At 35.6% G+C, this 26,756-nt stretch overlaps 1 protein-coding gene and 2 pseudogenes across 9 annotated transcripts in view; 2 read left to right on the top strand and 1 right to left on the bottom strand.

Annotated features, from left to right (window-relative positions):
- NBEAL1 (neurobeachin like 1) overlaps positions 1-26,756 on the top strand; it is a 192,830-nt gene that overhangs the window by 29,408 nt on the left and 136,666 nt on the right. For 8 of the 9 annotated variants that reach the window (XM_035007342.1, XM_035007340.1, XM_035007339.1 and 5 more), the window contains 6 exons: positions 941-1,102; positions 8,163-8,244; positions 8,795-8,922; positions 17,616-17,698; positions 22,789-22,874; positions 26,101-26,407. In XM_035007342.1, coding sequence (XP_034863233.1) covers positions 941-1,102; positions 8,163-8,244; positions 8,795-8,922; positions 17,616-17,698; positions 22,789-22,874; positions 26,101-26,407 — 848 coding nt within the window. Of the gene's footprint in view, positions 1-940; positions 1,103-8,160; positions 8,245-8,794; positions 8,923-17,615; positions 17,699-22,788; positions 22,875-26,100; positions 26,408-26,756 lie in introns of those variants that run through there. The other variant, XM_035007341.1, reaches the window with a different exon arrangement.
- LOC118012591 lies at positions 11,721-12,027 on the bottom strand (annotated as a pseudogene).
- On the top strand, positions 18,095-19,752 carry LOC118012129 (annotated as a pseudogene).

Here is a 26,756-nt window from a genome sequence, read left to right as displayed (position 1 = left end):
TCCCAGGACCCTGGGATCGTGACCCATGTCGAAGGCAGACGCTCAAAGACTGAGCTACCCAGGCGTCCCTAGCGATAGTATATTTTAAACATATTACATTTTTATAGTTCTTTACATATTTCATAGTTAAAAATGCACATTGACTTTTTGGTTTCAGAACCCTATGAAATAGGGGAGAAATTACAATTTTATAGAATAGGGCACTTCACAGATTAAATGGTGTACTTTATGGTACAGAGGTGGAACTTAATACACAGATCTTCTCACTTTGATTCTGGGGGATCTCTCTAAGAGAGAGTAGCCAGTCACATCTGGTGTTGGCTTTTGTCTTTGAATAACCAGATGGTCTTCTTACCCAGAAACCGGTTGTCATAAAATACTGATGTATTACTTTAAAAAAATTTATTAATGTTCATGCTTAGGGTTCTCCATTTACCTGTTTGTCCTTCTCCTTTCCTTTTGCTGGTTATCTTATCTCCCTCTTCTGACCACATGGTTTGGGGAGCCTATAGGTAGGTGAATATTGTTTATTTAGTAAAGCAGTTGACAGATATTAAACTAGTTATAGGTACTCCATTTTTATATGCTAGTTATTTTTCCTTTAGAAATGGTATACATGCATATATACACATGTTTTATTTCTAAGTAGCAGGTGAACTAATTCTGAATATTTTCTTTGAAAATAGCACAATTGAAGATATTAAATAGATTCTCTAACTCTCCCTCTTTTCAGTAAGCCTCTTCTGAAGTAAGACTAACTACTGTGTTATACTAATCTTCTGAAGTGTCATAGTGATCATCTGGTGGTGCCTTGCAGAGAAGGCACAGAGCATCTGGAATAAAAGAGTTTCTTTAGAATTTGAGGTGAAAATGCAGTTCCTTTAAAGTGCCAAAGATTTTCTTCATACTTAATCACCCTTCTTATTTTTCCCCCTGATAGGGTAGATGATGTGCCTCCAGGAATATCTCTGCTTCCTGATAATATTCTGCAGGTTCTAAGGATCCAGCTACTACAGTGTGTTCAGAAAATGGCAGATGGGTTAGAGGAACAACAACAAGCTTTGTCAATTTTGCTTGTCAAGTTCTTCATTATTCTTTGCAGGTATCTGGTACAAACAAATAAACTAGTTATCTGTTTTAAAAAATTATCAAAATAACAATGCATTTATTTATTATTAATGGTGTTTGTTGTTCATGTGGAGCTTTAAAGATTGAATGCACCTTTTTTTTTTTTAAAGAGTTTATTATTTTTATTTGAGAGAGGGAGAGAAAAAGAGGGAGCACGAGCAGGGAGAAGGGCAGAGGGAGAGGGAGAAGCAAACTCCCTGCTGACGGCAGAGCCCGACTCAGGACTCGATCCCAGGACCCTGAGATCATGACCTAAGCCAAAGGCAGACATTTAACTGACTGAGCCACTCAGGCGCCCCTTGAGTGCGCCTTTTATGAAAGCCTTGTGATTTGTTATTATATTGGAAAGCTTTTTATTTATTTATTTCATGTTTTACTTCTTTATTTAAAGTAGCCTCGATGCTCAATGTTGGGCTCGAACTCATGGCCCTGAGGGAAGAGTCTCATGCTCCACGGACTGAGCCGGCCAGGCACCCCTACTGGAAAGCCTTTTAGTTACCAGACTTAGTTATAGATTTAGCTAAAATTAAAAAAAAAAAAAATTACTGTAAAGACAGTGACTGAAGTTTTTACCTAACCAAGAATTTGTTGTACCAGTATTTTCTGTGTGGTCCTCACCTGTAAACACATATACATTTTTACTACTGTGCATTATCATTTGTGAAATATATTTTTCTAATCTTTCATTTTATAATTTTGCCAAAGAAATTATAATTATTCTACAGCTTATATTTCCAGGTTTATAGATGATTAGGTCTGTGGTACTTAAATTTCGGTGTGCATAAGTATTAACTGGGAAGCTTAATAGGAATACAGAGCTTGAGTCTTACGAAAATTCTGACTCTAAAGAGCTCAGGCATTCTAATTCTTCATGAATTCCACATTAACCTGCATATACAAATTTAAGAACTATTGGGTTAGGGGCACTTTATGCCTCGTTAAAGTCTATCTTCTTTTTGGAAGCCATTTCCTATAATATATACTATTTGTTCTATAAATAATTTAGAATTAATTAATAGACAAACAGGGACTTAATTTACTGTGCATTTATTTACCTTTCACTTAATTGCTCATTGTATTTGATTGCAGGAATCATGGAAAGATTGAGCAATAATTGCTAAAATGTTTCTACCCTATTTTAGGCTCTCCTAGAACTGTAGATATTTTTGATTTTGTGCTCTTAATCATCCTTAAAATTCAGAAAAATAACACAAGAATTAAAAGGTTGAGGGAAAAAGGGTTTATTTATGCAATAAAACATGAGTTGGTCTGTGGATCTGTTATATTTTGTCTTGTTAACTACTTAGTACAATTTTACAGAAATCAGAAATCCTATAGATAAGTAACCGTTTTATTTATTTATTTATTTATTTATTTATTTTTTAAAGATTTTATTTATTTATTCATGAGAGACAGAGAGAGAGACAGAGGCAGAGGGAGAAGCAGGCTCCCCGCGGAGCAGGGAGCCCAATGCGGGACTTGATCCCAGGACCCTGGGATCATGACCTGAGCTGAAGGCAGACGCTTAACCGACTGAGCCACCCAGGTGTCCCGATAAATAACCATTTTAAATCTAGTTATGTTTAGGGGCTCCTGGGTAGCTCAGTCATTTAAGCGTCTGCCTTTGGCTCAGGTCATGATCCCAGGGTCCTGGGATTGAGTCCCACATCGGGCTCCCTGCTCAGCGGGGAGTCTGCTTTCCCTGCTCCCTCTGCCCCTCCCACCACTCATGCTCTCGCTCTCTTGCTCAAATAAGTAAAATCTTTAAAAAAATAAATCCAGTATGTTTAGCTGTTTTTAAAATTTATTTATTTCTTTATCTCAGAAACAGAAAAAGAGTGCATGGGTGTGTGCATGCAATTGCGGGGAGGGGTAGAGGGAGAGAGAAAGAGAATCCCAAGCAGACTCCAAGCTGAGCACAGATCCTGACACAGGGCTTGATCTCATGACCTTGAGACCATGACCTCAGTTAGTTGGGCTTCCAACTAACTGAGCCACCCAGGAGCCCCTAGCTCTTGATCATTATAGGCAAGCACTGGAATGTTCCAACACATCTTTTGGTTGAATTTTTTTTTTTTTAACTAGGAGATAATCTCTGATGATTAATTTAATGTTTATTTTATTTTAAATTTAATGTTTAATAGCTGCCAGTCACAGAACATGTTTCTATTTCCAGAGACCTCACTTTTTAAAAAAATTCCTTAAAAAATTTCTAATAGATTTTATGTTGTATAGCAGTTTCATTTTATATAAAAATTTGGAAAAACTACAGAGTTTCTACATGCTCTTTCTCCTTCCTCCACAGTTCTTCTATTATTAACATCTTGCATTAGGTTGGTACCTTTGTTACAATTGATGAACATGTACTGATACATCATTAACTAAGTCTGTAGAGTACATTAGAGTTTACTGTCTTGTACAGTTGTATGAGTTTTGACAAATGCATACTGTCATGTATCCACCATTATAGTATCTTACAGAATAATTTCATCACCCTAAAAATGCCCTGTGCTCCATCTATTCATTTCTCTCCTGTCATGCCCAACCTCTGACAACCACTGATTTTTTTATTGTATTTATAGTGTTGCTTTTCCCAGAATGTCATATATGTGAAACCATACGGTATGTACCGTTTTCAGACTGACTTCTTTCACTTGGAAGAACCATGTCTTTATGTGGTTTGATAGTGTATATCTTTTTATCACTGAATAATAATACTCAGTTTATGAATGTGCCACAGTATGTGTCTTCATTTACCTAATGAAGGACATCTTGGTTACTTCTAGTTTTTGGTAGTTACCAATATGGCTGCTATAAACATTTGTGTAGATTTTTCATGGACATAAGTTTTCAGCTTGTTTGGGTATCACTCTGTCAGCACCTCCTCCCTTTCTCTGAGGCAGCACAATCGGATTTATTCTCCCAGTCCCTGTTCTATTCCTTGGAGCCTACAAGGGGAGGTCTTCATGCCCTGTTGCTACTTCTCTAGGGAATGTGGGTATAAACCCAGGGTTGGGGGCCTCTCTGCTCACCCCCTCCCACCCAGTATCTTAGCCCCCTGCCCTCTAGCACAGCTTCTTTCTGCTCTTCTTTCATCTTTACCTGAAAAGCCATGTCCCTCGTGCTGTCTCTCACCTGTCCTACCTGTGCCCTGCCCTCCAGCTTGTATTTAAGTCCCTGGCATGCCCCCCACTCCCAGGTTCCCCTCTGTCATGTCATGCATTTTGCAAGGAAAAGCAACTTGGTAAAAGATGGAAAGGACAAAAAATAAATTTCCACTGGCCCTTAGGTGAGTGAAGGGTTTATGCAAGGAAAAAAAATAAATAGAAAAATAATTCTCTTATGAACATGAATGTATAGATATGTCTGGTGAAGGTGAGGACACCTCAGTTCTTTAGGCTACATATCCAGAAGTGGACTTGCTGGATCATATGATAACTGGAATCTTAAATTTTTGAGGAATTGCCATACTGTTTTTCATAGCAGTGGCTGCAACATTTTACATTCCCATCGGCAGTGCTTAGATGTTCCAGTTACTCCACATCCTTGCCAACACATGTTGTTTTCTGTTTGTTTGGGGTTTTTTGTTTTTTGTTTTTGTTTTGTTTTGTTTGGAAGGGGAGGGACAAAGGGAGAGGAAGAGAGAGAATCTTAAGCAGGCTCCATGCGCAGCGTGGAGCCTGACATGGGGCTTGATCTCATGACCTGATCCAAAATCAAGAGTTGGACACTTAACCAACTAAGCCATCCAGGCACCCTGGGTTTTTTTTTGTTTTGTTTTTTTATAGTATCATCCTAATGGGTGTGAGGGGGTACCTCATTATAATTTTGATTTGCATTTCTCTAATGATTTTTGATGTTGAGCATCTTTTCATGTGCTTATTGGCCATTCATATAGTAGTTCTTTGGAGAAATGTCTATTCAAGTCTTTTGCCTGTTTTTGAATTGGGTTGATTTTTTTGGTTGTTGAGATTTAGGAACTCTCTTTAAATTCTGAATATTAATCCCTTGTCAGATACATGATTTGCAAATATTTTCTCCCATTTTGTGAGTTGCCTTTTTACTCTAGTGATAGTGTCTTTTGATGCACAAAATTTTTAAATTTTCATGAAATCCAATTTGTCTGTTTTTACTTTTGTTACCTATACCTTGGTGTCATATCCAAGAAATCAAATCCAATGTCATGCAGCTCTTGTACTTTATTTTCTTCTAAGAGTTTTATTATCCTAGATCTTATATTTAGTTTCTTGATCCATTTGAGTATATTTGTATATGGTGTAAGGGTCCAGTTTCATTCTTTTGCATGTGGATATCCAGTTTTCCCAACATCACTTTTTGAAAAGACTTTCCTTTCCCCATCGGTTGGTGTCGGGACCCTTGTCAAAAGCATACATGTGAAGATTTATTTCTGGTCTATTTTATCCCATTTGTCTATATGTCTTTCTTTATGCCAACATCACTGTTTGATTATTGATGCTTTGCACTAAGAAATAAAATCAGAAAGTGTGAGTCTTCCAGTTTGGTCTTCTTTTTCAAAATTGTTTTGGCTATTTGGGGTTCCTTGGGATTCCATATAAATTTTAGGATGGGTTTTTCCGTTTCTGCAAAAAACATTGAGATTTTGATAAGGATTGCATTGAATCTCTAGATTGTTCTGGGTAGTTTTGATATTTTAACGGTAAGATGTCCTTTGTGAACATCACATGTGTTTATGTTTATGTCTTTTGAAATGACTTGCAGCAATTTTTGTTTGTTTTCATTTTATAAGGCTTTCTCTTCCTTGGTTAAATTAATTCCTAAGTATTTTATTCTTAATGCTACTGTAAATGGAATTGTCTTCATGATAATTCTTTCTCATTTATTTATTGTTTATGTATAGGAATGCACTTGATTCTGTGTGCTGATTTTTTTTATCCGAATACTTTGCTGAATTCATTTATTAATTCTTATGGTTTGTGTTTAATCTCTAGATCTAGTTTTATTTGCAAACAGATAAATTTTACCTCCTCTTTTCCAATTTAGATGCTTTTTCTTACCTACTTGCTTTGGTTAGAATTTCCAGTACTATATTGAATAGAAGCAGTAAAAGTAACCATCTTTGCCTTGTTCCTGTTCTTAGAAAAAAAGCTTTTGGTCTTTCACTATAGAGTACGATGTCTCCTGTAGAATTTTTATATATGGCTTTTTATTATGTTGTAGTACTTTCATCCATGACCCTTTAAGTTCCCTGAAAGTTCCTTCAGCCAGAGAGCAAGGGGCTTGCAACAGTGGGGTGAGGTGTACTAACAATGGCTCCCACCTCTTTGTCTTCATTTCTTTGATCAGAAGCACAAATTCCTGATATTTGAAGAACAGGGTCCTTTTTGCCCACCCTGGTTCCTTTAACTTGTTAACAAGCGATTCTGGGAAGATGTGCAGAGCTGCCCACTACATGGGTGGTTGCTACTGTGCTAATAATAGCTGAAATTTACCAAAATTATCGAACATTAACTGCAGTTTACTGTCCCATGTCTTCCCCTGGAAGTTGCCAGCATTCAGCACACTTTAGAGTTCCAGAATAAGTTATATCCAGCACAGTTGTTTTCTAGGTGTGGAGACATACGCCTAGTGCTTCCTATTCTGCCATCTTCCTAGAATCCTCCATAGGGTCTTTGAATTTTACCTCTCCTTTACTTTTTCTTTTCTCAAAGAAGTCATGCCAGTCTGACTTCTTTTATTAAAAACTATTAATTCTTTTTTTTTTTGAACTAGTCAAGTTTGTTTTTTATATTATTTAAAAAATTTTTTAATTAACATATAATGCATTATTTGTTTCAGGAGTACAGGGCTGTTAATTCTGTTATTTTTTGGGTTCTTTTAGCATTTGCTGTATTTTATTTTATTTTTTAATTTAAATTCAATTAATTAACATATAGCGTATTACTAGTTTCAGAGGTAGTGTTCAGTGACTCATCACTTACATAACACCCAGTGCTCATTATATCACTTGCCCTCCTTAATGTCCATCACCCAGTTACCCCATCTCCCACCCCATCCCCTCCAGCAACCCTCAGTTTGTTTCCTCTAATTAAGAGTCTCTTATGGTTTGTCTCCCTCTCTGATTTTGTCTTGTTTTTCCCTCCCTTCCCCTGTGATCCTCTGTTTTGTTTCTTAAATTCCACATATGAGTGAGATCATTTGTTAATTGTCTTTCTCTGATTGACTTGCTTCGCTTAGCTTAACACCCTCTAGTTCCATCCATGTCGTTGCAAATGGGCATCTGCTGTATTTTAGATAAATAGTTTTTTTCAGTGTCACAGCGTCTCAGAAGAGAAAATTAATAGACTGTTTTATTATGTTAAGAAAAAGATAGGTGATATTAGATACAGGAAGTGTTAGCATTATGTGTCCTGCCTTGTCTTATAAAAATGGGATAAAAATGAGGACCATATTTTAATTAAACCTCACTTATTGACCCACTCACTGCTTTAAACAACACATATACTATGCCCTCATGGAGAATGTACAGATGCTGGCTTTTCTATCAAGGCCTTTCAGTATAGTTGAGAAACACGTCTAGATAAGGGAACTGTAATTTCAAAGAGCAAAGTGAAAACTCTAAAACTGTACATGTGTTTTAATGGCAACAATATGTACAAAAACCAAACTAAGAATCTGCATACGAAAATAAAAACAAACCTGAAAAGAAATAATCCAAAATGCAAATAGTTGCGAACGGTTGGGTTGTAAGAATATTTTTGATTTTTGTTTCTCTTTTGCTTCTACTTTGTGATATTTTTCACTTTTTCTGTAATAAATAATTGCTAACCAGCATGTACTTCTTAAACATTCTGCTTAGAGTAGCTAAATGGTCGTTGAGGTGTGTTTCACATTCTTAGTGGAAAAACAGTTATATAACCATATTGATTTTAAGGCTTAATAAATGTCATTTATATTTCCTTTGCTAACATGTATTTTCAAAATTCGACCTGAATAAATGAGCATACATTTTTGTCACTGTTCATAAGTAATAAATATTCTTTTTTTCCTCACAGAAATCTATCTAATGTGGAAGAAATTGGGACTTGCTCATATATTAATCATGTCATCACTATGACAACACTCTATATTCAGCAAGTAGGTGAATTAATATATTCCTTTTGTTGCTTTACTGAGAGTAACTAGGTTTTACTTTTTTAAATATTATAGTAAAGTTAAATGTTTTTAGAGGATGTAATAATCGAGAAGTGAATTAAAATTTCCATTAGGTATATATAGTTCAGACATCTTAAACGTGTTATCTAAAAGTAGAAAAGCAATTATTAATATATTTTATTTTAATTAAAAATTAAAGTGTTTTATAAATGGTTTTTTACAGTGACATACTTTGTCAATTTATATATTGTATATATTACATATTATTTATCATCAAATATCCCTCTTATTGAAAACATATTTTTTTTTGCTATCCATTTGAAACTCTTCCTAGGCCATATTAAAATTTGAAGGATTATATTCAGTCCATATGAATAACTGACCCTTTAGACGCAATTGGAACATAGGTTTATTTGAATAAAAATGATTTATTAGATAATTAATGAAACATGTTGTCTTTTAATGATGTAGACATGTTATGCAGTTTAATATTTTTAACTAAATATAATTTTTTGTTTAACTTTACTTTCAGTTAAAAAGCAAAAAAAAAGAGAAGGAATTGGCAGATCAGACATCTGTTGAAGAATTTGTGATCCATGCATTGGCGTTTTGTGAAAGTTTGTATGATCCATATCGGAATTGGAGGCATAGAATTTCAGGGTATGTCTTACATACCTTATAATGTTGATTTAAAACCTGAATGTCATAAATATATGTAATTCTTCAATGCAGGTCTTATTCTCTGTGAAAGAAATATGTAAGATGTGTGTAAGACCCCTATCTTTATCTCTGACCTCTATCTCTGTTGGAAGTAATGAATTAGTGAAAATTGCCACTTCCAGATAATAAATTTACTCTAAACTTTTATTTTGTAATACTAATAATCTGATAGGAAAATTTCAAAGCACAGTAACATCAAGTGGAGTGTACATATTTTTCAAGGAAAGTTCTCTTTTTTTAAGCTCATTTCATAGGATGAAAATGATTTTAACAATATTTTGTCTGCTTTTAATTGTGGAGCTTGTGTCAGCTAGGGTCTGGTCAAGAAAACGGTAATCATACCAGGTATTTTAAAAAGATATAATTGAAGGAAATTGTTAAATAGGTATTAGAGAACTCAAAAAGCAAGTAGGGATAGTGATGTAATACAGAGATAGTGACTTCAGGAAGCAGCTGCTTCCTTCGGGGTATGGGACAAAAGGAAGAGACTGGAGTTATCAGAGAAGAGGTCCTGCAGCTGGGTCTCAGACCTCTGATGAAAGAGCATTGCTTAGCTGTGCAGGTATCACTGAGCAGCCAGGAGCATAGGCTGGTGCTGGAATTGTCAAAAATAACCTGAAGACAAAGAACCAACTGTGAATGCTACAGTTAAGAGCTGTTGGCTGGTAAAAAAATAAGGAATCACTTTCTTTTTACCCTTAGCCTTCCAGGCTCCATTTAGTATGCACTACTGGTGAACCCAACAGTGGAGTACCTGGAAAAAGAGAAGTATAGTTTGCAGAGTGCTTGTCACAGCATGACAAAGCAGATAGAATATAGGATGATGGTTTTGCAGCTTAGTGACAGTAGTGTAATTACCAGTTCAGGGCTCACAGAGAAGAGTTTTGAACTCATATCTTTATTACCTGTGGGCACAGAATAGGAAGAGTTGTATCATCAACTACAGTCAGATTGCTTGTTTAGGTCTCCCAAATCTGCTGTATTTTCAATTTCAAGATTTTTCCATTTTCATTTTTAATTTAACCCAACCTACTTATACCATTGCCACTTCCTGCAGCTTTTCACTGCTAAAATGTTTGATCTTTATAGGCTTTTCAGGTTTTTTAGGGTCTTATACCCTCACTTTGAGTAGCCACCATTAGATGATGGTGAAGAATTGATTAACTGAGAGAACATTTATGTAGACTATATGGCTAATACTTTGTATGTTCTGTGTAGTGATACTTTATTGAAATAACACATCCTATAGTAAAAGTAAGAAGTAAAAAGTAGATATAATAGGAACAAGTACTCTAGTTATTAAATATAACAATCCTGTCTACTTATTTATACACTGTCTTTCCTTTATACGTTGAGAGAAGTTGTCTTTATTAGGTTTCTCCATAGAAACAGAACCAGTAAGGTGCGTGTGTGTGTGCGCGCGCATGCATGCATAAAACAAGCTTTATTATAAGCAGTTGCCTCATGTGATTTTAGAGGCGGACAAATCCAAATGTGGGATGTCAGGCTTATGACCCAGGAAAGCCAAAGTACAGTTACAGTCTGAAAGCTGGCAGATAGAAAGCCGATGTTCTAGTTCTAGTCCAAATGTAGTCAGGCTGGAGACCCAGAACTGATGATGCAGATGAAGTCCAAAGACAGTCTGCTGGAGAACTCCCCCTTGCTTAGAGAGGCCAATTTTTTTGTTCTATTCAGTCTTTCCACTGATTCATTGAGGCATTTTGTATAGGGTAATCTCTTTTATCCATATTTCACCAATTTAAATGTTAATCTCATCCAAAAACACCCTCCCAAGTTGACACATTAAATTAACCATCACATTGCCCTAATAATTTTCTTGACTATTCATTAATGGAAAGGAACTAATGACCTTCTGAATGCTTCCTTTTCTCCCCTTCCCCACCAGAAAAACAATATTGTTTTTCAAAGAAATATTGCAACTTGAACTAGGGTTAAAAGGTACTGTCTGGCAGGAGTCCTGCTTTAAAGAATAGATAAAAATAGTTTGTACTTACTATATCAAAATACCAACCTTAGCAGTACCTAGCTTTTGCTTATAGTGCACTTACATTGTTGGGAATTCATGACTCTGAAATTTGTGTCAAGTAAACAGTTCTTTTACAAACAGTTTACTTAGTATTGAATACTTCCTTTTCAATTGAGCTTTAATATGTCTTTTCCCAGAGAGAAAGTACTTTGAATTTTCCTTGGCAAAGATGGTTTATCAGTCAGGATAAGACAGATGATGTTGCAATAACAAACAAGGGGTTAGAATAACAAAGGTTTATTTCTTGTTCATGCTGTCTGCCATCGTTGGCAGGAAGCCCTCAGTCATGACAGTCACTCAAGATCCTAAGCTGACAAAGGAGCAGGCATCTAAGGCTTTGCTAGTTACCACATGAGAGAAAAGAAAGCTCTGAAATGTCTCACATTAGCAATTTAATGCTCTTGTCTAGTCATGACACATCTTATTTTCATTCAGAACTCATTGGTCAGAATTAGTCCCACATCCCCATCTACCACAGTGAAACCAAGAAGTTCTACTTTGACTAGAAGGGGTAGACATGGAAATAATAAGTGACTGCACTGTCACTACCTTTTGCCTCTGCCTGAGCACTACTCATGACTCTGAAGATTGAAAGAGGCACATAACAGTGTTCCATTTGTAGCCTTTCTACTCATTTATCACTTTGGTTCTCAAATAATCAGTGTTCTATTTTTTTTTCCCCCCAAAAGGCTTAATAATATACAGAGGGGAGGGGTTCCTTCTTGGCTGCTGCTTTCCTCATTGCTGCCAGGACATTGCTTAACTCCTCTTTCCTCTTGGCATGGAGATGTGTTTCCACATCTTTCTTGATGAACTTGAGGGCACCCTTGTCCTTGGAGACCTTGCGCAGCTCCATGGCAGACTGCTCATATGGGGTGAAGCCCCTGCACCTCTTGGATCCTGCCGTGCACGAACTTGGTGTGCCTCAGCTTGCTCACATTCTTTGTCACCTTGTGGCCCTTGTTGAGGCCCATGGCCATAGGGTCGTGGAGAGCCATAGCTGCTGCTCCTCCATGGCTCCCTTGGTGGAAGCCGGTGTTCTCTTTTGACACCGATGCTAGAGATTTCTTAAGGAAATTATATCCCTTCCTTTCACTCTTGCTACTTCCCCATCCTCCACCTCAGATCTTTCAGTATGGCAAATCTAAGATAATGTTTTAAATTTTGAAACAATGACAAATAGTTTTTCTTTACAGACAGCAACACATACACAGAAAGAGGCACATGAGAACAGTCTGAAAATGACAGAGGAGAGGTTTTAAAGGAATCTTAATAAGAACAAAATGAATTTAAAAGTTGGGGGAATGAGAGAAGATATCAAAAAGTAGATCTGACAACAAATTAATACCAATAAAATTGGCAAATGAAAACAAAAAACAAGTTTTGAGAACCAAAAACAAGAAGATATTTAAATGCTATAGTATAGAAAGAGAATTCTACATATATAAAGTGGCAACAGGAAGAGGAACAAAGAGTAGAAGGATGAGTGGTGGCATTTCATGAGTGTGTGTACTATACATGCTAGGAATTATGCTGGAAGCTTTCCTATTATCTCTAATAGGCATAACAATTTTGCTGGTAATAGTAGGAACTGCTTCAGAGGTAAACAGTAAAGCAAGGGTTCAGACTTGGGTGTCTTTGACTTTGATAGGGAAATGAAACATACTACAAATAAATCATGGAATTAGGAAACATCTGTAGCTCATGGGAGACATATACAAGGGAGCGATAGCAATAACTTACACCTTATATGTTAATCTAATTCTGAAGTTAAGTGAAAATATGGAATGTATATATTTTCTTACATATTACTTGTTTTTGTCGTTTACCCAAACAACTAACACAGATTAGAACAAATGTAAGTTAGCATTATTCCAAATACAGAGCCATTTAAAAGTATATTTCTTGGGGCGCCTGGGTGGCTCAGTTGGTTAAGTGTCCAACTCTGGGTTTCAGCTCAGGTCGTGATCTAAGCTGCAATCGATCCCTGTGTTGGGCTCTGTGCTCAGTCTGTGGTGGGGTCTGCTGGAGGATTCTCTCTCTCCCTCCCCCTGCTCGCGTGCTGTTGCTCTCTCAAATGAACAAATCTTTAAAAAAAAATAAAAGTATATTTCTTATTTGATGAAATATATGGATTTTTTTCATATTTCCATATGTAATTTGATATAATGAATGGATTTGATTAATCTATTAGCTCAATTTTAATTCTGTTTATAGCATCTTACGTATTTAGATTTTCTCAAGTGGAACTAAAATAGATGTAGGGAAAGAATTCTTTCCTGAAAAGGCCTTATCATTCAAGCATTTATTTAAAAATATATTTATTGAGTTTCTACTTTGTACCCAATGTAAGTATAGTAGGAATCATTATCTGCCCAAAGAGGAAAAACAATTTAGACTAAGTTATGCCCTGGGGCTCCTTCTGGCCAAATCTGGAACAATGTATATATGAAAATAATTAATTGCCATAAAGAATTATAAACTGGGCCACCTGGGTAGCTCAGTCAGTAGAGCATATGACTCTTGATCTTGGGGTCCTGAGTTTGTGCTCCACACTGGGTGTAGAGTTTACTTTAAAAAAAAAAAATAGAATTAGAAACCATGGGGGGAAAAAGGAATTAATGAGTCCATACTCGTGATAGGTGATAGATAGATAGATAGGTGGGTGGATGGATAGATGGATGGATGGATGGATGGATAGATAGATAGATAAAGGGAAAAGAGAGGACCCTTGCTTATAATAGAAGTCCAAGTGCCAATTAGTAAATGTAGAAGGAGTGTTGGAAGAAAATCAGCATTTTACAGAAATTATAGGAAAGGTATGGATCAGGATGGCTAAATCTAGGGAAAGTTTTGGTAAAGAGCATATTTTTTGCATGGTTTTAAAATGTTTCCCCACAGATTATTTATTCATTGCAAAGGAAAAATTAGTAATTATTTTGTATAGTACTGAATAGTACATTGACTAGATGATCAAAATTAGCATCAGTGAGAAGCAGATGGACATCTTTGCCTCCAGCTGTGATGCTCTAAGAAGGACACATATTGCTTTTATAGTATTCTGCCAAGAATGCATAATCTAAATCTCGTTGTATGGAAACATCAAGCAAACCCAAAATGAAGACTATTTTAATGAATAAAAGGAAGGAGTGTGGGACAACATTCTTTAAGAATATCATAAAGGCTGTAGAAATGTTTCAGATTGAGAGAGGGAAAAGAGATATGACAGCTAAATGTAATATCTGGACAGGAAGCTATACTGAGAGGGGGAGAAAATGCTGTAAAGGATACTAATGGGTCAATTAACAAAATGGGATTATGTATGGTAGATAAATGTTTTATATTAGTGTTAAATGTATTAAAATTTATAATTATGCTGTTATTGTGTAAGACCATATCCCCATTTTTAGCAGGTATTCACTAAAGTATTTAGAAGTAATATGCCAGAATATACATAATTTCCCTTTAAATGTTCTGGAATATGTTATATGTGTGAATGCATGTATATATAAATATGTGTGCACTGTATAATATGGGGAGAGAGTGAACAAATGATAAAGTGTTTGGGATAAAATTTTAACAATGAACCTGGGTAAGATATATTTGAAGTTCTTTATACAATTTTTATTCTTGCAACTTTTGCAAGAGCTTGACTTTATTTCCAGATTAAAAGTTTAAGAGAAATAGTTACGTCCTAGGCATGATGGCAGCACAAAAAAGAAGCACAAAATAATTGACCAAGGGACATGAACTTAGAAAACTAGATGCAAACACATTTTACAACCCTCAGAAGTTGGTATGGGCATGTATTAGCCTCTGCTAGGTGCCACATGCTTGACCCAAATATCAGATAATAATGCAACAAGGAAGTATGCTGTGATTTAAAAATGGTACAAGACTAACTTCATTTTTAGCTATTCTGTCTTACCCTATTACAAATGTGTAGTGTAAACTACTTATGTTTTAATGTTTGTGTTACATAGAATAGTTTTCACCCCTCTTATTCATGTTAGTATATTAAATTTTACTACAACAATATTGGTAATTTTTAAAAATTTTTTTATTTTATTAAGATTTTATTTATTTATTAGAGCCGAGAGAGAGAGAGAGAACACAGCAGGGAGAGGGAGCAGACCCCTTGCTGAACCAGAGAGCCTGATGTGGGACTCGATCTCGGGACCCTGGGATCATGACCTGAGCCGAAGGCAGGTGCTTAACCAACTGAGCCACCCAGGCACCCAGGCATTTTTTTTTTAATCATTTTTTTTTAAGATTTTATTTATTTGAGAGAGAGAGAGGCCATAAGCAGGGGGAGTGGCAGAGGGAAAGGGAGAAGCAGGCTCCCTGGTTGGGGCTTGATCCCAGGACCCCAGGATCATGACCTGGGCCAAAGGCAGATGCTTAACTGACTGAGCCACCCAGGTGCCCCATAATGGGAATTATTTATGTTCATATGTTACATCTAATACATGGCCTTTAGAATAAGTCATTATTCACAAATTGCAGGAGTACATTTTCACTATGTTACTAAAGTGAGAACGCTTACTGTTTGTAGCACAGGATATTTGGATAGGATATATCCAATCTATTGGTTCATACTATAACTTATAATAAATGTGCCAAATATAAACAATGTAAATAATCTCATGGAAAAACCTAACTGAAAGCTAAATCGTCCTTTTTTTTTTTTTTTTTAAAGATTTTATTTATTCATGAGAGACAGAGAGAGAGGCAGAGGGAGAAGCAGGCTCCCAAGGAGCAGGGAACCCGATGTGGGACTCGATCCCAGGACCCTAGGATCATGACCTGAGCTGAAGGCAGACCCTTAACCATCTGAGCCACCCAGGCGCCCCGCTAAATCGTCCTTTTAAAATTAATTTTTCTATGACATTACTGAATTCTTTTAAAGGCATGACTGAATTTTTAATTTGAAACTCCAGTAATATTTGTATTCTCTTAAAGGCATAAAAAATCTCAATACTGGTCTTAATTAAATAGATCCAATAATATTCTAGGATATTATGTTTGAATTTAAAATAAATACACAATATGGTAATTCTTCTGCCTTCTCCACAATGGAAATAGACACAGATTTGGGGGTACCTGGGTGGCTCAGTTGGTTAAGCATATGCCTTCGACTCAGGTCATGATCCCAGGGTCCTGGGATTGAGTCCCGCATCACGCTCTCCACTCAGTGGGGAGCCAGCTTTTCCCTTGCCTGCAGCTCCCCATGCTTGTGCACATGCACTCTCTCTGTCACATAAATAAATAAAATCTTAAAAAAAAAAAAGGAAATAGACACAGATTTGGAAAGCATTGTATTAGCAAATGGTGTCTAATACAATTTCTAGTGAATCTGGCTATTAGATCTGGATCTTAGAACTCTTTATTCTGTCATTACTGAGCAGCTGTGTCTATCTTACTTGACTTATTCTGTGGCCACTTGACTTTTCTTTCTAGCTTTAAGGAATATAAGGAAAATAATTTTAATATCTCAATTATGGTTGTTAAAAAGAAGTCATCTTAATCCATTGCTTTATCAGTAGATCATATTTAGACATACAGAATTTCTTTGTGGCTGTTTTTCAAATATTTTCCTTTTTTGTTGGCTTTATCTAACAATGTTAGGAATTTTTTCAGGACACAAAAAATGTGTCTGAGTTCTTTGTTTTTTGTTTAATTTTCTGCAGTCAACTGGTCAGATATATCATTTTAACAATAGCTTTTATTCCCCAGTCCCCACACTACCATGCCCATTTAAGAGACTCATTTTGTGTTGAATTGAAATGATCTTGGTAAAAGCACATGCTATATATGTTGGCCTTGCCAAAGTCTGTAGAAATATTTCAGCCATCAAAACTACTGGAATTGTCATTAAAAACAAAAATAATTCCCTGGGCACCTGGTGACTCAGTCGATTAAGCATCTGCATTCAGCTCAGGTCATGATCCCAGGGTTCTGGGATCGAGCCCCGCATCAGGCTCCCTGAAACAGGGAGCCTGCTTCTCCCTCTCCCTCTGCCCTTCTCCCCCAACTCGTGCTCGCTTGCTCTTTCTGTCAAATAAAAAATAAAATCCTTAAAAAAAAAAAAAAAATCCCAGCGCATACTAGATCTACATTAATTTAAAATGGAAGAAGGCAGTGGAATGGATTCTTTGTGTCCAGATAAAATTTAAGAAAGTGGCAAAGAGTGGCCTGATTTCTGATGAATTTCATTTGCCCTGTAGTAATAAGGTACAGCCTTAGGTGTCAAATTAGCAGTACTGCTGAACAAATAATCTTACAGATTGGAAATTTTAAATGCCTAGTTCCTTTTTTCTGTTTCTAGTTCTTTGGAGACTTAACCTGCCTGCTATGTTTCACCATTAAGCATTTAAATTTTTTTTGCTTAATTCAAAAGAAGAAATCCTTTGGTGAGCATTTAAATTATAGGTTAGACTTCCTTTTCAAGATTATATCAATCCTAGAGATATATTGTTCAATATATAAATAAAAAGTAATATATTAAATTTATAGTTGTTTCTGTAATTATGCCATCTCTACTCACCATTGTTATAATTTGGTATTAACTTCTTTTTAATGATAGACGAATCCTTAGTACTGTGGAAAAGAGCAGACAGAAATATAAACCAGCTTCTCTCACAGTGGAGTTTGTCCCTTTCTTTTATCGTAAGTATCGATCCTAATTCTCTTTGATTTTGATGTTACTCTGATTATTCTTTATTTTAATATTCTTATTCCGATTCTGCTTGCTTCAGCTTTCTGTATTTGTAAGATAAAGATTGTAAGAACCTATCACTGGAGTACTTGATTCATATTTTACTATGATTAGTGTTCTTCTCTAATTTTCTGTTCTGAAGGTGTTTTTTTTTAATTTTATTTTATTATGTTACGTTAATCACCATACATTACATCATTAGTTTTTGATGTAGTGTTCCATGATTCATTGTTTGCGTATGACACCCAGTGCCCCACTCAGTACATTCCCTCTTTAATACTCATCACCAGGCTAACCCATCCCCCCACCCCCCTCCCCTCTAGAACCCTCAGTTTGTTTCTCAGAGTCCATAGTCTCTCATGGTTCGTCTTGGAGGGGGAGATGAAAGTGTTTTTATTTTGAGAAGAGCTTAATATTGTAATGACTGTATTATAGACCTTCTGAATTTTTACTGAAATAAACTTAAGAGGGGCATGGGGGCCCAGCTGGTGCATGGCCACAGCCTGGGAGCCTGAGGCCAGGGCCTCCTGCCTAGGAGCAATGTAGCTGGGCTGTGAGCTGGTGGTGGGCTCGGGGATGAGGCCTCCCTTTTGCCAGTTGGGGCTCTGTGGAGCCGAGGGCAGCTTTGGCCCAGGCCGCATTTGCAGTAGGGGGCTGACAGGCCCACTCACCCCACAGGTAGATGGCATAGGGGCAATAGTGATGGACACCCTAGAGGAAGAGAGCTTTGCATTGTTCTTCTCTTCTACCTCTGATACAGAATTTGATGCTGTGGTTGGATTTTATTATCATGGATGAAGAGTTCCAGTTATTAAAGACAATTTATGGAGGAGTTTGAAGACATGGGAGATAATAAACGCACCTACACACCTATTTGTAATGAGTATATTTCTTTGGTAGAAAAGTATATTGAAGACCATCTGCTAGAGCAGATTCCTGGATTTAACATGGTGACTTGAACAGCATCTTTACAGCACTATAAGGAGAAAGTAACTGGTGACATATTGGACATGCTGTTCATGTTTACAGCTTTTCTGGCTTTTAAAGAAGTGTTTCTGGGCTATAGAGCAGAAAAAGAAGGCTGGGGACTGGATTTAAGCAGCAGTTTAGTGGTGACTTAGTTGTGCAACTCATCTTTATCAGCTTCCCAGACTGATCTGAAGCCCTAGGGCCCATCTCTGGGCGGTGAGATCTTTCTGGGCGTGCTAGCCCATTAGACTGGGAGAGGCTAAAGCTAATGTGACAGAAGAATATATCTTGGGAAGAGTGACTCTGTTTTGCAACTGTTCATTAATGTTAAGTATAGTTGGGTTGAAAAGAAAATTACCTGACCCTCCTGGGACCTGTTTTTCTTGAAACACCTTCTTGTATTTAGTGGCCCTGGTACTCCTCCCCATAGTAGACACCTTTCTCAGGGGCTTTTGGGTCGGGAATTGCTGTACTCTGTGAGTCACGCTCTTCTAGAGCAATCCCAAGGCCAGCATTCCACCTGGGGGCCTCTTCCCCAGCATACATGTTGGTGTGTTGGTGTTTGAAAAACTCACCATCACCAACCCTCTTTGGCCCATCAGGCTTTGCATGTCCCAACCGGCATTTTGTACACTCAGGTTTTCATATGCATCAAAATTTCAGTCCTGCAGCCTCATTGGGGTTTTTGACTGGGAGTATTTATCCAGGGTGTTAAGCCAGCTGATCATTCTGAAATTTCTGAAGCTCCTACTGTAACAGTTAGTCTTGGCTGTAGGAATCAACTGAGAGAGGTGTTCTTTACCCAGAAGCTTCATGTGAATATCAGTTTCTAGTCTTATATTTGCAATCCTTGAATCACTATCTTCTGCTGGTCCTGATGTAGTTCCACTGTTTCTTGAACTCCTTTTAAGCATTTTTGAAAAAATATTTTTATAGATGAATACGCAGGCTAACCTAGTGGATGTAATCTTGGAACTTCCATGATTACCCATTTAAAGACCATATTAATATATGCTGTGTGCTTTTTAGTTATTAGTACTATGAAAGCAAAAATGCTTTCTGCCTTGGTGTTTCTATTTTCGTGAACACCAATAAATGTATACTTATGCTGGAGGTAAGTTAAAAGGTATCCTTTTCTTATAGCATGTTAAGTGTTTGTGTAGGTTTGCTAAAAAAACCCTTTCTGTACAAATCGGTTCATTAGGTTTTCTGTTGAGGTAGGGAGTTCCTTCTTCCTGTTACAGGTGTAACCAGCTCAGTATGAGTTTGCTTTGATTCAGTAGTGTTTGAAAGAACATTACTGACCAGAAAACATGATGTCACATCTCTACAAAGAAGGAAAAACATAGCTGTTGAATTCCCAATGTGTTCTTTCTTTCCTTAGCCATATATATATGTGTGTGTGTGTGTGTGTGTATAAATTTATTACTTACTTTTAAGGTTTAAAAATACACACGTTTAAATATAAGGTTTAAATATACACACACGTGTATATGTATATATACACACATATATGTATATATATATATAAATTTATTACTTATTTTTAAACCTTTTTAAAGTAAAAATTCTGTACTGAATTTTCACTTGGCTGTTCTGGTTTTAAAGGATGAGTTATAGGTTATGTGTTTTTTAATGTGTTTTCACTTATTAAATACTTCTGTGAGTTAGAAAAAACTTACAAGAGAGTTGGCTACTATAGGTGTGACCTATGTGGAATTAGTTTTCTTTCTTAAAAAATGGTTATGCCATAGTTCAAGAATGTAGAAAATATTGCTGAATATATACAAGGAATACCTTGTGTTTCCTACTCACATTGTCAGATCTTGCCATAACATTTTACCATATTGGCTTTCGTTCTCTTTCCTTTTTTCCTAAGAATTAAAACAAGACAAATAGTCCGTTGTTTGAGTGCTTGGTGAAGATGATTGCAGCGCCCACTCTGTCTGACCAGCAGTAGCGATACTGGCTTCAGCTGCATAATCAAACTAGGCTGATTTCTGGATTCTCTCTTTTTTTTTTTTGTTCCACATATCTGCCCTTATGATATTACCACACTGTATTGATTATTGTGACTTTATGCTAAGTCTTGAAACCATTAAGTCCTCCAACTTTGTTTTTCTTCAAAAATTTTTTGGCTATTCTGGATCCTTTACATTTTTATATGCATTTTAGAAGGCAGTTTTTAAATATTTTTATAAAAGCACTTGCTGATATATTTGTTTGGGATTGTATTGAATCTAGGAACCATTTTAGGAGAATTGGTATCTTAAGAATACTGAGACTTCCAGTGCATGAATCTGATAAACTCATTATTTGTTACTTACTCAGTCAGTATTTTGTAGTTGGCAGAATATAGATTGTGCACATATTTTGGTAGTTTATCCCAAAGAAGTTACCACAAGTACTTGTGAAGTCTTTAAAATAAACTATTGTAGATTTTTAAAAAATCCTCTTTGATAATGACATTTCCCTTTTTACCCATGGTAATATTCCTTGCCTTACCTTGATAATATTCTTGCCTGCTTTGTCAGATACTAATACAGCCACTCCAGCATTCTTACGATTAGAGTTTACATGGTATATCTTTTTATATCCTTTATATGTTTTCTGTGTGTCTCCTGTGGCTGATCAGAACTCTGTCTTCTTGCAGCTCTGTGTAAAATCTGACAGTTACTCAGCTTAAAACTTCTTGGTAGGTTTTTGCCTGTCTTGTGGGATTTCACAGTATCATGTAAGAATTGATACTTTGACTCAAAGTGAGCCCTACTAATATTTCTGGAGTGCTGCTTCTACTCCTGTACTGCTTCACAAATTTCAGTTGCCTAGGCCTCCCCAATGGTTTTACCTCTCTCCTAACTTAACAAATAGCCATCTTCTTTGGCTAAAAGGGTTCCCCTTTTCTGTGCAGTTGTTCAGAGCATGTCCACAACAGGAAGCTGAGATAATCGTTGAGCTCACTTTGTTTCTCTTGAGAGAAGGAAAATTTCTAGAGTGCATAAATTTCTACCTATTTTGTCTAATTTTCTAGTTATTTCTAGCAGGAAGCCATGTATAGTGACAGTTATTCCAACAAAGCTGGAATCATTTAATTTTTTTAAGTGTAGATTTCTATCAATACATTTATCTCAAAGCTGTTTCTTTTTGGTAATGTTTATTATGTATAAAATTGGAAATCTGTTATTATACCTTCTCTGTGTATGTAAAGATATATGCAAAAAATACGCATTACTGGGTTATTAGACTGTCAAAATGAAAAGGAAAATCATAAAAGTTTATCAGTAGAGAACTGGTTAAGTAAATTAAGGTATATCATTGTAGTGGTCCTAAAAATGAATAAGGAAAATGTTTATGTTAAGATGTAATGATACCCAGTATATATTAATGTTAAAAAAAAAAAACATGACGCAGTGGTATATGTATAGGTTTTTTTTTTTTTTTTTTAAGGTGTGGGGAGCTTGGTAGATTGAGGAATAGGTTTGAGGGAGACTGACTTTTCCTTGTCACAGTTCTTTTATGCTGTTTTAATTATTTGTCATGTGCAAGTATAACCTTTTGACAACAATAAAATACTTTATAATATTAAAAGAAAGGTTATTATTGGTACCAGAATTTTGGAATGTTTGCCCTGAAGTAAACCCAGGAAATCTTTTTGTCCAACTCTTCCAATTTTATAATTGACTAATTATAGTCAATTATACTAATAAGAGGGAGTAGTAGTAGTAAAAAAACACATCTAATTTTATGTCAGATTTCAGTTAGCTTCTAGCATTGTCACTTAGCAGCTCTATAACTTTAGATAAGACATTTCATTTGCTCATTTATAAATGAGGGCAAAATACTCTCATATGGAGTATTATGAGAATTAAATGAGATAACAGAAATAAATTATCTAAAATACTACCTGATAGATGGTTTCTCTTTTCCTTTACTATGAAAAAATGCATATCAGCCTTGCCTTTTAACAAACTTTAGCCTTTTAATAGTTTTTAATGTTTCAGTGTCAGACATTCCTTAGAGATAAATCATACTGTGAAAGAGAAATCTTATTTGTTTATTTGTGTATTCACAGAGTGTTTTCAGGAAAGTGAACATCTCAAGGAAAGTCTTAAGTGTTGCTTATTGCATCTCTTTGGAGCCATTGTAGCCGGTGGGCAGGTGAGGAAAGTGTTGAAAGTTAATACTTAAAACAATAGTTAACAGTGCAAAAAGTTTTCTGTGGATTATTTAATGTATTCTTTGTTCTTTTATAATTTCATGAACCATACAGATATTTTTCTGAGTTTATATCTTGTTTAAAACTAATCTTTTAAAACTTCTTTAAAAACCTAAGTAATAATATTAGCACTAACAATAAAATTACTGCCTAAATAACCATATTTAACGATTTAAGTTCTTAGTTGTGTTGACTTTCAACTGCTAGTTCTTACTTTAGAATATAAAGTCAGCCCTTGTTAGTCCACATGATGAAATCAAACTCAAAATTAAATATATATGAATTAAACACTCTTCTGTCTACTTAATTTCTAAATGCATATATACAAGGTTTATATGCATTTTTTTCAACAAACCCAACTAGCTTTTTATTACTCAAAAGAAAGAAATTCTAGTAATCCTTATTTCTTTATTTTTGAAGGTGAGCATCTTGAAAGTTTTCTGTGGTAAACTTTGAGTGTAACTACTAGTTGAAAACAGGATTATAGTTCAGAAAGAACATCCTATATGTTTTCTTTAAGCACACAGTTTAGATCAGAAGTTTCTAACACTTTTTGTGCTGCCTATGCTGTTGACAATCTGTAAAGCCCCTAGTTGGAATATTTCAAATGCATAAAATTAAATACAGAAGATTGCTAAGGAAACTAATTATGCTAAAATGCAGTTACTAAAATATTAAGATAAACTTGTAACATAGTAATGTGTTTTTATAACACTAAAGAGATATAGCAGCAAGTCTAGTAATAAATGTAACTTCAAAAAAAAGACAAACATGATTTTCAAGACATTGCAACAACTAGAATATATGAAAATATATAGGATTTCTTTTGGTAACAAAGTTACAGGTATTGCTAATAATACTATTTGGGTTTCCTAGTGGGCTATCTTGCCTTTCGTCTTCACTCTAGTAGAAGAGTCTGTTTTTTTGTGAGAGTGATAATGACTAGAATCTTATTTTTCAGTTTGTTTGCTTTGTCACCTTTCTTTATTAGCTGATATTCTTCTTTTGCATCAGTATCTACCCATTTCTGTCATTTCTCTGCTACTAAAAGTAAGAATAAGTATACATGAATAAAATTGGAAATGACATTGTTTTTGACTAGTGGAGAAGCTGGTTGGATCCCATTACCATTTTGAACACAGAGACTTGTTTTTGTTAGTGCCCAGGGGTAATGAAGCCCTGAGAGACCTCCAAAAATTAAAACTCACATAGAAATCAAGTAGCTACTAGAAGGCCAATTTATTATTTTATGTACTAAAAATACTCAGAATCCTTATAATCGGGTTATAGCTGAGTTATAGCTGTTTTGAGGTCAGAAGTTTATTGAATATAGAGTAAATACAAAGATATTTAGATGAATTGAATATCTAAAGGTATAAGAATGGCCTTGTTATAAACAGAAAAATTGAAGTCCCGTGACTGGTCTCCCTTCTCCAAGCATCGTGCCTGGGCTTCCCATTGGCATATTTGTTGTTTTGGGTTATGTTAAGAGGATAGGCTTTGGAGACAGACCGACATAGGTTTGAATCCCATGTCCATCTCTAACTAGTTGTGTGACCTTGGATAAACTATTTACATGTGTTTTAGCTTCTTTATTTACATGTGTTTAAGTTTCTTTATTTATAATATGGGAACGGTAACAATTACAAGATAGTCATAAGGACCAAATGACACATAATATATGTAAAGTGCTTATAAGAACTAAGTAAGTCACAGGTCTGTCACTTAGATGTGTGATTCCCATAATTAGCAGTAAATACTAAAATTGTAACAGCTTAAGTTAGAAGTTTACTTTTTTTTCCTCATTAAAAAAAAATAGCAGTAAGCAGTCCAGAGTTAATCTGGTGGCTCTAGGATCTTCAAGGATCCAGGTTCCTTCTGAATGTCATATTTGTTATTATTTCTTTTGCGACATGATTAGCTTCTAGAGTTCTGGCCATTTGCATTTGTATTTTGGGCACAGAAATGGAGGGGAGATGAGGAGGGAGACAAATGGCACATGACAACTATCTTTAAAGGAGATACTGAAAAGCTGACACTCATCTTTTTTTATCTCATTTGCAAACTCCATGAGATAACTGCAAAAAAGGAAAATACGTCCAGATAAAAAATTTGATAAAACGTGCTTCCTCAGCCTCCTTGGCAACAACGGGAGGTTAGGAAATGTAATCTTTATTTCTGGTAGCCACATGTCCAGTAAAACATCAGGGCTTCTTTTTATAAGGAAGTGGAGGAAAATGGATGTTGGGTGTCCTATTGGCAGTTTCTCCCATTGTAGCACTTGTTCTTGATATTATTTATTATATTGATAATAACAAGCTCTAATGGCCTAAAGTGCTGTTACTTTCAGATGATTTTGCATAATTATGTTTAGATTCATTATATATCAGTTTAACAGTTTTAGGCAATATGTATTATTTACAAGTTTAATGGATCACCTCAAATAGCTACCAATTATTTAGAATTTCAGAAATATGTTTGTAGAAGCAGAGTCAAGCCAGTCCTCTAATATATCTATATCATTTGGGATGGATTTGCTATAACCAACATAAAACCTAGAGAAGCTTAACCAAATTGAGGGTTTTGTTTGTTTTGTTTTTATGTTTGCATAAGAAAACCAGATGGAGGCAGTTCTCGGCTGGTATAGCAGCTCCATGGTATCCTCACGGACTAAGTCCTTTCACATTTCTGTTCTGCTCTCTTTATTATAATTCTTGGGTTTTGTTTCTTCGTGATTTAAAGGTGACTTCAAGCATTGTATCTGTATTCCAGGCAGGAAAAAGATGAAAAGGCCAAGAGCAAAGGGTTCTTCTGTTTTTATTTGTAAAGGTATATTTACTTCATAGTCTACTGGCATATGTTCTTGACCAGAACTATGTCATATGGCTACCCCTAGCTGCAAGGGAGGGTGGTAAACAAGTTTTCTATGTGGGCAGATTGCTTTCTGAATAAAAATGAAAATCTAGTAATCTAGCACATTACTTACTTACAGATTTTAAGACTTAATATGCATAGAACACTAGCAATGTCTGTCAAAGTATGTGCTTAAAATTTTTTATGTTGATTTATTAAAAGAAAAAGTCTGCAGATTTATTAAACTTTATTTTTGCAAACATACAGAATTTCAGTTAGATTTGGGTTTCATTTTTATTATCTCTCATGTTTCAGAGGAATGCTTTGCAAGCAATTTCTCCAGCCACCATGGAAGTTCTTATGAGAGTTTTGGCAGATTGTGATTCCTGGGAGGATGGAAATCCTGAAGAAGTGGGTAGGAAGGTAGAACTTACTCTGAAGTGCCTTACAGAAGTAGTACATATCCTTCTTACTAGCAGCTCTGATCAGCGTCAGGTGGAAACCAGCACTATTTTGGAGAACTATTTTAAATTGCTAAATTCAGATCATTCGGCTTTACCTAATCAAAGGAGGTCCAGACAGTGGGAAAGCCAGTTCATAGCTCTGCAGGTCAAAATGCTGGGTAAGTATTACATAAAGTTTATTATACTCTGTTTTCTCTGAGTCTGTTTTTTAAGACTCATTTGAAATTCAAGGCTATCATATAGAAGTATTGATTGTTTAGTTCAGCTATTGTGTGACTTTAGATTTTGACTTCAGAATAATTAATATGGAATCAGTTTGTTTACAGCATCTTTGCTTTAACAGTGACAAAATTGAGCCTCTATTGTTTTTTGAAAATGTAATCCATTAAAAGCATCAGTGTTAAAAAGAAAGTCAGCTATTATTTTCAAATTCTAGGAAAAGTAAGTTTTCAGGAGGTGTCATTTGCATTGTCTAACCCATGGCAAGAGTCACATATGACAATTTTA

The sequence above is a fragment of the Mirounga leonina genome, unplaced genomic scaffold (assembly GCF_011800145.1).
Source record: "Mirounga leonina isolate KUSES-001 unplaced genomic scaffold, KU_Mleo_1.0 Mir_151, whole genome shotgun sequence".
NCBI lineage: Eukaryota > Metazoa > Chordata > Mammalia > Carnivora > Phocidae > Mirounga > Mirounga leonina.
The sequence above is the reverse complement of the archived record's forward strand: the minus strand, read 5'-3'. Positions and strand labels throughout refer to the sequence as shown.